The 11,825-nt window shown below is 39.8% G+C and overlaps 1 protein-coding gene across 2 annotated transcripts; it reads left to right on the top strand.

Annotated features, from left to right (window-relative positions):
- Nucleotides 1–276: 276 nt before the first annotated feature.
- On the top strand, nucleotides 277–5,522 carry LOC146700204 (E3 SUMO-protein ligase ZBED1-like). 2 transcript variants are annotated; one of them, XM_085470327.1, is made up of 4 exons: nucleotides 277–303; nucleotides 4,026–4,178; nucleotides 4,355–4,607; nucleotides 4,774–5,522. In XM_085470327.1, the coding sequence occupies exons 2-4, from the start codon at nucleotides 4,045–4,047 to the stop codon at nucleotides 5,188–5,190; spliced, it is 804 nt and encodes a 267-aa protein (XP_085326453.1). In that variant the 5' UTR covers nucleotides 277–303; nucleotides 4,026–4,044; the 3' UTR covers nucleotides 5,191–5,522. The 2 variants fall into 2 exon arrangements, with proteins under 2 accessions (XP_085326453.1, XP_085326451.1); XM_085470325.1 differs by lacking the exon at nucleotides 277–303 and having other exon boundaries at nucleotides 1,632–4,178.
- The last annotated feature ends 6,303 nt before the right edge of the window (nucleotides 5,523–11,825 follow it).

Genomic DNA, 11,825 nt, shown 5'->3' on the forward strand with positions numbered 1-11,825 from the left:
ACTGTGTTATCTAATGGCACCAAACTAATAGAGCTATCACATAACTGAGAAACGTGTGTGGCTTATTACAAATGGATGAAACCACATATTACCTTAATGAAGACAGTAATCTTTAATAAGGTGTAGAAAAAAGAGGAGAGTTGTTTGTTGCTGTGGTAAACAAAGAAGTATACTGAATCTTTTGGACTACACAGAGTGATGCAGTATTGACTGTGATGCTGATTTGAGTTGTCTCATTCTGTGTTTTTGTGCTTTGTCTTTTGTTACACAGAATGAAAGAGATCTTTGGTTTTGCCTTTGCTGGTAAGTAAACAGTGATTGTAACTGAAGCAGTATGAACCTGGCATTGCGTAGCACATTTGGCAACTTACATGCAGTAGTTTGACTTTTTGTGATATGTTTCCATTTACTGATGGGCAAAAAGTTTTTAAAAGTTTTGGTTTTCATACTTTACTAGTACTGACCTGTTGTAGAAAATGTTGGAGCCACAAAGCTTCTGTTTAGGAAATATTTGGCATATCCTGCACTTGTGCCAACAAATATTGGTGGCTATTCTTTGTATTTCTGTAGTAATGAATGCTTTTATTACACTTGCTATAACCATGTGAGACGCTGCAGTTCATTTATCTCCTCTTTAGACTACAGTAAGCTCATAAAGCCTTAAATAAATTGAGAATTTTACTAGTTAATTTATGTCACAGTAAATTGGATTGTGTGTGAAGAGGCTCAACAGTCTGAATCATCAAACAGTGATCTGATGAATTGTTTCCTTTCTCTAGACTGCTGATCTGATTTTGACCCTATTTTTCTTCCTTTCATCTGATTGGTCAATGTCATGTCAATCACAAATGTAACAATCCAATCAGAGAACAGATGGGTTTGGCTGTCGAGGGGCGCTTTTTCTGAACTGCAGGTCTTTGAAGGGAATAAATGCCCTTTTACATGCCAACCCAGTGTTTTCCTTCATCACCACGAAGGAAAACAGTCTGTGGTCGTCCGAGTTTGGTGATTTTTGTGTCACAGGTCTACGTGTTTAATACAGGGACTTCCACAGCCTTTTCAACAGCGCTGCGGACACGGGGTGGGGGCGGGCAGTGTTTTGGAAATGACAGTCTTCATTACAAAGCTTTCTTCGTTATGAATTAGCATACATGTTTTTATTGAACATTTGAAGAACCAGCAAAAAAACCAAACTCTTGTAGAGGACATAAAGTCAGAGATAGAAAAGACAAGGAGCAGGTGCATCTAGTACAGGTAGAGCTGCTGCAAAAACCCACAGAGCCCAGCAGCCAGCGTAACAAATTCTGGATCCTTTGCTTTTAGTTAGCAGTTAGCATTAGCAGCACATCCTGCGTCCGATGTGAAAGGACTTTTATGCTGCGCACTGTGACTCACAGCAATGGTCCTGGGTCAGCCTTGACTTTGTGTTAAACTAATCCTAAAGTAATAATGGTATTTCTAACCACTGATATACCACAACTTTTTCCTTTCAACAGCTACTGAAAGTTAGGGGACCTAGCTGCTATCGGATATTTATATAGCGATCCTCCAGCTTCAAACTGTATCACCCTTCAAGGACCTGCAGTTCAAAAAATCGCCCCTCCGACAGCCAAACCCATCTGTTTTCTGATTGGATTGTTACATTTGTGATTGACATGACATTGACCAATCAGATGAAAGGAAGAAAAATAGGGTCAAAATCCGTACTTGTAACTTGCAGGGGTTTTTTTCTAAGTCCACACACAAATCTTTTTTACGCACACACAAATCTTTTTTACACATACAAATCTTTTTTACGCACACACAAATTCTTTTTACACATACAAATCTTTTTTACGCACACACAAATCTTTTTTACATATACAAATCTTTTTTACAAGTACAAAATATTTATGACCACATTTTGAGCCCATATATAGGAGTCATCTGTCTCCAAATTTTTCATTTTGTCAAAAGTCATACTGAGTAAATTATTTTTTACTTTTATGTTAACGGCTCCCCAGACATTATGATATACTGTTGTACCAGGTAAGTACACACAGAAACAGGAATTTGAGACCTTTGGGCATTAAGGATCATGTGAGTTGAGTGCATGTGAAGTGTTTAAAGCAGGTGGTCTGAAACTGTCTGCTCTGACTTCATTGTGTGGGTTTAGCTTGACCATATAATGTTTATAGTAAGTTACTGTAGCACCACATCTTGGTTTACAGACTCTGTTTGTTTTTATTGTGTTAATAGAATGCAAAAATGTCCTTAGAAATGTTCCACCACCATATGATAAACATTTTCATTCAGTTGAATCTAATAATGTACTGTACAACTCTTCAGTGTGTAATGATATATATGTTCTGTATTTTTCGGACTGTAAGGCGCACTAAATTCTAAGGCACATTAAGCCAAACAAAACAGATAAGTCAAACTTTATTCAACTCATTTACAATAACTCTCAAAATTGTTCAGTTGAAGACATAAAATACAGAACAATACACTCACTTTTCAGGATTTATGGATTGATGAATGTGGATTGATCAGTTTGAAATCTGCTTCATAAGCATGGCTCTCAACAGCTGCCAGGCCCTTATACACACACACCATATTATGTTGAAGCACAGTACGAATTACTCTATAAGGGTGCTGACTATGGTAGCCATGCTCCGACAATACATCAAATGGTGCTGCTTTGTAGCTTACCAAAGTCATACTAAAACATTTGACAGATTTGACAGAGTGCCGTGTACCACATAAAATTGGTTTGAAATCAGTAAGCACAACCATACATAAGGTGCACTGTCTATTTTTAAGAAAATTAAAGGCTTTTAAATTAGGGGTGTCAAATTATCGCGTTAATTGCGATTAATTAATTACAATGCTATTTAGCGCGTTATGTTTTTTAATCTCGTTAATCTAATTTTTAATCTCTTGACGTCATTGATTTTGTATGAGAGTTGCTATGTTATAAAATCCGTTTTTATGTGCTGGGCTCCTTGTGCTTGACTTGTTGGGGGTGGAGTCACGTCGTGAGGTCAAGGTGAGAAGTGGTGATTAGCTTACAGTGTGGATATGGAGGCGCATCTGAGAGTTGTTGGCCCAATGAACGGGAAATTTGTATTTCATAAACGCCCCGACGGCACCATTGACAAAGGTAAAGTGGTCTGCCTAGAGTGTAAGAAGGAGTTTGCTTACCACCGAAGCAGCTCAAGTTTGGCCTATCACCTCAACGCAAAGCACCCAGCCGCGAGTGCAGCAACAGCTAGCAGTGAAGACGTTAGCAATATAGCAAGCCAGAGCAAAGCTTTTCGCCAAACAAAACTAGAGAATACCCCTCGTATGAGCAAGTCTGCGACCGACAGGCTGACTAATGTTATTGCCAAGTGGATAGCGATGAACTGTAGGCCGATAAATATAGTAGAGGACAAAGGATTGACAGAGGTGTTGCAAATTGCGTCCAATGACCCGTCATACAAGCCGCCGTGCAGGACTACAGTAACGACCAAAATCAGCAAAATGTACGACGGCGAAAAGAAAAACAAACTTGAGATTTTGGCGGAGGATTCTCCCAACTGTGTTGCTATAACCGGAGATCACTGGACCTCAGCTGGCAACCACAGCTATTTTGGGGTGACTGGACACTTTATTGATAGTGAGTGGAACCTCAACTCATTTGCACTGACCGTCATGAGAACAGAAACCAGGCACTTTGCTGATAAATGCGCCGAACAGTTCCTCAAGGTAGCAAATGACTGGGGTATTGAAAACAAGATATCCACCATTGGCACAGACAGCGCAGCAAACATGCTGGCTGCTATGAGAGCACTTCCATATGAGCACATCGCCTGCAATGCTCACATTCTCCAGAGGACCATCACGGTATGTCTCGATAGCAGTGGTTTTGTCGGTGTACTGGCAAAGTGCCGCAAGATTGTTGGTCATTTTAAACAAAGCCCTGCGAGTACCACAGAACTTAACCAACAACAAGTAGCACTCGGAAAGAAGAGCGATCAACTTATACAGGATGTACCCACCAGGTGGAACTCGACTCTCGCAATGGTCTCACGCCTCCTATGTAACCGAGAGGCTGTCCAGGCTACGTTGGACCAACAGAACCACAGGTTGGTCTTGCCAACCGAAGCTGAGTGGGCGAAACTGCAGAGGCTGGAGCTCCTGCTTGAACCATGCAAGTAAGTTCAAATAAACACCTTCCCATTTTAATTATATAAACTACTGTTACATGTGTAAAATCAAAATTAATGAACATAACAAGGAACTTTTAAGGACAATTAAATTGGAAATCAGTTACACTTTGATTTAAATGAATCCAGCTAGGTTTATTTAGCAAACCTCTCCACCTCTGCAGGTATGTGACAGAGCTGCTGGGTGGTGAGGCCTACGTCTCTTGCTCTGTAGTGCTGCCTGCTTTTCGCCATCTGTACCGTGTCATGGACATTACTGATGATGATCCTGCCTACGTGGTGAAGTTCAAGAATGCCTTCCAGAAGGATCTGGCAGCACGACGAGCTAATGGCAACGAGATATGGTTCGAGGTGGCCACAGCATTGGATCCACGGTTTAAGGATTTGAAATGTCTTCCAAGAGAAAAGAGGGAACAGGTAGGACAATAAGGTTAAGCTGGACTAATGAGTCCAATTCATTATCAAATCAAACTTTTATTTATTATATGGAACACAAAGTTCTTTACAAGATTAAATAAAATAAAAAAAAAAGCACTTAGTTTTAATCACAATCATTCATTCATTCATTCATTCATTCATTCAGGTGTGGACCATTCTGGAGAATATGCTCCAGGCAGCAGAGCCCAGAAGAGCAGATAGTCTCCAGCCCTCCACAGAGGATGATGGACCAGCTCAGAAGAAGAGGAGGAGCGAACTCCTTCTGGGGTCTGACTCTGACTCAGAAGATGGAATTGAGTCTGGAGAGCTGCAGCGCTACAGAGCAGAACCCAGCATCAGTATTGATGACTGTCCCCTGCAGTGGTGGTATGCTCACTCAGGAGTCTATGAAAAGCTGTCAGTCCTAGCACAAAAGTACCTGGCCTCCCCAGCTACCTCTGTACCCTGTGAGAGACTCTTTAGCCTTGCAGGCCACATAGTGCAAAAGAAAAGGGCAGCCTTGCTTCCAGAAAATGTTACCAGGCTGGTGTGTCTTAGTGACTGGCTGAGGAAGAAGAAATGAGACACATGTGGTCAGCATAGCTGCTGTGTCATTTGTAGCCTACTAGAATAGATTGCTTGATGTTCAGCACTTTTTTTTGTGATGGAAGAATACTTTGATGTGCTAACTTGCAGCACTGCAATGTCAGTTTTATTTTTCATTATCTGAAGCAGAGGAATTTCAGTGCTGTATTGCTCAGAAAAGAGCAACTCTGATGTGCTAACTTGCAGCACTTAATTTATTTGATTTTATTTGTATTTATTTTTCCACTTATTTTACAAAAGAATACAACAGTATGTAAATGGTTGCATCTGTTTAACGTTTGTTAAACAATAAATGACTTTATAAAGTCACTTTCTTTGTTATATCAGTCTTTTGGTCTGCCACAATAAGTTGAGGGCTTTCCTCAGCTATTTTTAGGTGAGATTAAAAAAGAGATTAATTAGATCAATTAATTAAAAATCATAATTAATTAATCTCTATTTTTTTTAATCTCTTGACAGCACTAATAAAAATATCCCCATTGTATGAAAAAAAAAATCTGTACGACAGATTTATTGAATCTTTGTAAAGGATGTTTCTACAAAATGTGCACTTAAAAGTAATTGATTTAATTAAAACAAAACAAACTAGTGTCCTGAAACACAATCAATTTGTCAGTAAGCACGAGTAACAAATAACAAAAAGGCATGTCTTTATTTAAGCAATACAGGAATTGCAATATCAGCCAAAGAACCACATCACAATCACATGTACTAAAAACAAACTAATATAAAAAAAGACAGACACTGCAGCACAAATGCAATAGATAGAAATATGTAGCAAATAATGCTGGCAGACATCAAAGTGTTAGAAGTGTGTGGGGTGTAGAGGTTCGGACATGGTACTGGGAGGAAATATATAAGGTGTCTTTAGGAGTATCAAAAAAAGTATCTTTTTTGTCTTACCTCATGGGTGTTTGTGACGTTGTCAGTCAGTTGTTCCTAATAATTCTGATCTATTTCTGCTTTGATTAGGGCTTTTTACAAATACAGATTTTCTGGGGTCATCAAAATCAGTGCATCATGTTGTCGGCTTTACTGTATCATAGCCAGGGAAACTGGTCAAGCCACTCTCTTCGAAATGTATACACTTTCTCCCTTTTACTTTCAGTGGGCTCTCGCTCGGAGTCGATCGTATGTGGCTCACTATCTGATGCCGTCTCTGAACCAGTGTTAGACATAACCTGAGAAGTTGATGGCTCCGTGTCAGAACGCTGGCTATGAATTTTGGGTGGATCAGGCTTTAACTTAACAAAAAAGTTGTCAATCGTTCTTTTCATCTTTTCTCATTACCCACAGCTACATCCGCTTCTATCAGGCCTAGGCTACTCACCTCTCTGTATCCGCCTGCACTTTCAAACGTACACACACGTAGCACGTAGCCTAAAAGAATATCTGGACCACGGCCAATCCCAATCAGAGAGGTCTCGTCCTTGACTATCTCTGATTGGTTTAGACCCTGATATGGGCACAATGTGTGTCTGTTGTTAACCACACCGAGACTTTCACAGTCGCAGATACTTTTTTTTACTCGAACAGCTGGTCGTACCTATGCGACCTAGGATTTATTAGGTATTAGAAATTAGGTCGCATGTGTGACCAGAATGGTCGCACTCTGGAGCCCTGGACAAGGACTGCCATAGTAAAACAGGAAACAACACAGAGACAAAGAGTGAGGGACAGTGACAGAGAGGGAGACATGGCAGGCTGGAAAAAATACACAGACCATGACAAACAGGACCTGAAAGGGAACATAAAGAGAAACAGGAGCATACGATTGAAAAACAAAGAACTAGCAGTTTAGGAGGCAGCCACAGATGGCCAGACGGTGCAGGACAAGTCATGTCTGCATCAGTGACCACTGACTCGGGTGAAGTGCATACCACTGGCTCAGGCGTAGCAGGACCACACGGTGAATTGCAGACCTCTGGCTCGGGCAGAGCAGGACGAGAACATGTGATGTCTGGGGGAACTTTGGTTTAAATGTTACAGAGGCTATAATGAGTCTACCTGACACCGTGCCCTACTATATGGACACCACTTGATTGGTGTCAGTTTCCTTCTACAGCAAGTCATTTGTATTTACTTACCAGAATAATGAACCTGCAATGCACATGTACACAAAACATCTGTCTAGCTTAATATTTTCTGAAAAATATTCTTTACAGCTTGAACTAACTATCAGAAGCTGTAGAAGTAGTATCCAATAACCACAAGTTAGTACAATCAGATAGTGCCAACATTTCTAAAATAATTACAGTTTATAGTTGATAGTTTGACTAGTGTCAGCCATTGCCAGTGAGCACTCTACACAAATTGTGCAGCACAGATGCTGGCTCACTGCTTTTTGGCTTTGATAGATTTGGTCATATGCACCATTCAGGCAAGCCATTTAAGTCCAGAAAATAATTAAGTGGAATAGTTTCGACATCCAGCATTATGTTTTTAGAAACTGGCCTCTAAAAGCGCTGCTTTTTATAGAAAAGGTATTTATGCTTGACAAGTCAACCAATAATCTGCTTTTTCAAGTGCAAAAAGTGATCAATGGGAAGGTTATTTTTAAAAGTAGGATAAAAGGAGTGAAAATTAAGTGAACGCATAATGATAAATCATTAATGAGTCTCATTTTTCTCTAATGCAGTCCATCCAATCCACACTCTGCAGTCGAGGAACTGAAAGTTGCAGTTAAATACTGATGGATACGTACCAAATGATGCACAGCTTCCAAGATTAATCAACGAGTAACCTTGCTTCAGAGCTTAATCTGGGATTAAGGTATGAGCCTGCTGCCAGTACACGACAGCTATGCATGAATATCTGAGGCAATTTGAGGTTCTTAGACGTTTTCTAACCACAGCAAGGAGAAACACGACCTGATAGGAGTTTGCATTAGAAACTTTAGTCCACCCAAAGAATAAAGCAACATTTCTTTGATAAAAAATTCAGACAAAGATTTTTCTTTCACATTGGGACTAAACTGATGTCTTAATTAAGTTCTGTAAAATATTTAAAGCATTTGAGAAATCTTAAAAAGAACTGTTAATACTGTTTTGTTAAGCGCGAATGATTGAAAAAAATACAAAGAAGGTGACCTTTCATTTGCATTTATTTCCACCTTATAAATGATCTCAGAATTGTTGCAATGAGTTTTAAGACACAAAGTGTTATAAATTAATGTCTTGCAGAACAACAATTACTTTCCCTTTTAATACATGCCTGGTGTATTATTATGGGATAAAATCACAAAGGGAGGAAATTTTCCGAGATCAAAGCTGTTTTTACAGCTGAACGAAATCAATTTGCAGACATAAACCGGTTACAATGCATAAAATTTACAGTTTGTCCTTAAGGGCAACAAGTGAGGCGTCAGTGAATGAAAAAGCAAAAACATAATATAAATCTCCACAGGGAATATTAGAACACACTTAGAACTCCTATTAATCTTCATACTTCCATACCAGCTCAGGAAAGAATTTTGCAATGTTAAGCAGCCAGGCAGCTGGGGATTCGCACCTAAATGAATAATGCTGTCCTTTCTACTTATCCTTCGTCTCTAATTTCTGTGAACAAATCTCCATAAACGACTGGTAGAGGGTTTTGTCCCCACTTCGGTGGAATAATGTCACAGGAAAAAAAACTGTTTCCAAAATCTACATACAAACTGGTTTATGGAAAAATCTAATTCAAAAATGCATGATGAATATACACTCACCAGCCACTTTGTTAGGTTCACCTGAGGCCTGTACTATGAAGATGGATTCTGTCTCATCCAGGTAACTTCAGGAGTAATATTGGGTTTTTTGATACTATTAAGACATCGCCATGGTAACACTTTCATTTGAACCTAACCTGCTCTGGAGCAATTGGTATGATATTACTGCCTACAATCGGAAAAGAGCATTATCGTTTCTGGAAGAGCCCATTGAAGAACCCGCCTTGTGTCTATTTAGTTTGTGGTTTTCTGTCCTTGTGAGTACATAGTTAATACCTATTTCACTGTTTCTTGAATACTTTAATTCTGTTTTTATTTTTAAAGTTTTTATACATATTATTTGTGGCTTTTGTGCTTTCCTTATTAGGATATATTGTATTCCTCTACATTGAGTTTTCTGTTCTGGTTAGCAGTAGTAACTGTTGATGAATGAGTTTACTTTGAGTTCATTCTGTCTTGTGTCCCAGTCGCTTCCCATTTTATTTTGGGAACTGTTGTTCTCTCTGTCTTGTGTTTACTTCCTCATCTCGTTATGTCTATTAGGCTCAGCTATGGTTTCACCTGTTAGCTCCTCTAAGTATCTGATGAGCATATACATTCTCTTCATATCTCTCCATTAATTGTCACGCAGTCTGTGTAAGCTTTGTGTACCTTACCTCTGTATTGAATCTGGTATGGTTGCTGGAACCAGACAGTCTGATCTCAGAAAAAGTGATGTTCAGAAACTGCTAATCTACTTGGATTTTCTCACACAACCATCTTTTTTCTCTTGCCTCTGCAAAGTGCGGTTTGAAAAAGAGGAAAATATCTGGTGAGCAACAGTTCTCTGGGCGAAAATGTCTTGTTGATGCCAGGTCAGAGGGGAATGGCCAGACTGCTTCGAGCTAATAGGAAAGCAACAGTAACTCAAAAAGACACTCATTACAACCAAGGTAGTCAGAAGGATATTTTTGAAGCCACAAAACATCAAGTCTAGAAACAGGTGGCGTATAGCAGCAGACAAACACACTGAATGCCATTCCTGTCAGCTTAGATCAGGAAACTATAGCTACAGTTTGACCGACAAAACATTGTCAACATTTTTATGGTAGGATCAGAATGTGGTGTAAACAACATGAAACCATGAATCCATCCTGACCTGTTTTGACAGTTTAGAGTGTTGCTGATGGTGTAATGGTGTAGTTTCTTGAACTACACCACAGCCTACCCAGCTATTGTTGCTAACTGTGTCCATCCCTTTATGATCATAGCGTACCCATCTGCTAATGGCTGCTTTCAACATGATAACAAAACTGTTTAAATCATCTTAAACTGGTTTTCTAAACATGGCACTGAATTCACCGTACTCTAGTGTCCCCCCAACAGTCACCAGATCTCAGTCCAGCACCTTTGGGGTGTGGTGGAATGGGAGGCTCTTATCGTGGATGCGCAGCCAACAAATCTCCAAAAAGTCTGTGATGTCTTCATGTCAATATGCACCGAAATCTAAGAGGAATCTTTCCAGCACCTTGTTGAATTTATGCCCCAAAGAAGTGTCTGGCGAGTGTGCGTAAAAAACGGATTTTTATCTGTTTTCATTTGATTGTACACCCGTAGATTTTTAAGCAAGTTCTGATATTGCATTTTGTCTCACGTTGATGTTGCATGTAAGGATACACTGTGGACTATCCCTTCTTTCAGGAAAAAACAAACCATCCTGATGACAAATATTTCCTTCATTGATGTAGAGCAGGGGTCCCCAATCCTGGTCCGCGAGGGCCGGTGTCCCTGGAGGTTTTAGATGTGTCCTTGATCCATCACAGCTGATTTAAATGGATAAATTACCTTCTCAACATGTCTTGAAGTTCTCCAGAGGCCTGGTAATGAACTAATCATGTGATTCAGGTATGTTGACCCAGGGTGAGATCTAAAACCTGCAGGACACCGGCCCTCGCGGACTGGGATTGGGGAGCCCTAATGTAGAGGTTGTGTAGCTAGTGTACAACAGGACCTTTTTTCATTTTCTGTGTCAATTCGTGCAAGTCAAATTTTTAGTGAGGAGTACAATTTGGCCAGATTATATTGTATACTATGTATTTATTTTCCCATTTCCCTCACCTGTCTTTCTTGTTCAGGGTTGCAAGGGCTTCCAGCAAGCATTTGCTTAGAAGTCGAACACATCCTGAACAGATTGCCTTTTTATGTCAGTGTCAAAAATAAATACTGTATACATATATTTAAACAACAGAAAATGGTAATAAGATGTATAATGTAAGATTTATAATGTATAACGAGGATCTCATGTATTTGTCGTCTTTGTTAATATAGAATCAGTGCTATCATTTAAATGTGAATCTTTCACTTTGTATCTGTTCCAGAAATGAGCTCCTCCCTGTTGTTTGTGTGCGGTGACATTTTCAAAAACCTGGTTACCTAATTACTGTTTTAATGCAATCATCAGTCATGGTTAATGTTTCATGTTAAAAGGTCTTTCAACCCAGTTTAATTAAGATTGAAGTTGAGCTGATAAAGAAGGTGTAATGGTTCTGGGTTATTTTGACCCATTGTTTTTGAGTTCCGGTGTTTTGGTGTTAATTTGTATTACGGTTTATAATTTAAGGTTCTTTTTGTAACCCTGAGTTTATTTTATGTTTGCTTCTTGTATGTTTTAGGCTCCCCTTGTGTGTTTGTCCTGTGTCCCCCTCTTAGTGTGAGTCCTTGTGTCTTATTGCCCTTCTCTGTGCCCATGTTTCCCAGCATGTCAGGTCTCTCTCTCTCTCTCTCTCTCTCTCTCTGGTGCTCCCTCGCTCTTTCCCTCGTCCCTACGTTCCCCTCTCCCTTGCCCTCTTAGCGGTGTCTGTGTTTTAGTCCCCTTGTCCGTTCCTCTTCTTGTGTTCCACCCTGTCTCCCCAGTCGGTCTGCGT

Source organism: Copadichromis virginalis, linkage group LG10 (assembly GCF_057382275.1).
Source record: "Copadichromis virginalis isolate Kocher_CV1m ecotype Utaka linkage group LG10, C_Virginalis_male_GT1.1, whole genome shotgun sequence".
NCBI lineage: Eukaryota > Metazoa > Chordata > Actinopteri > Cichliformes > Cichlidae > Copadichromis > Copadichromis virginalis.

Excerpts from the sequence above, each read along its gene's own strand:
- LOC146700204 (XM_085470325.1), top strand. The coding sequence starts at position 3,061 with ATGGAGGCGCATCTGAGAGTTGTTGGCCCAATGAACGGGAAATTTGTA. Across the intron at positions 4,179-4,354 it reads CTCCTGCTTGAACCATGCAA|GTATGTGACAGAGCTGCTGG; the intron begins GTAAGTTCAAAT and ends CCACCTCTGCAG. Across the intron at positions 4,608-4,773 it reads CAAGAGAAAAGAGGGAACAG|GTGTGGACCATTCTGGAGAA; the intron begins GTAGGACAATAA and ends TCATTCATTCAG.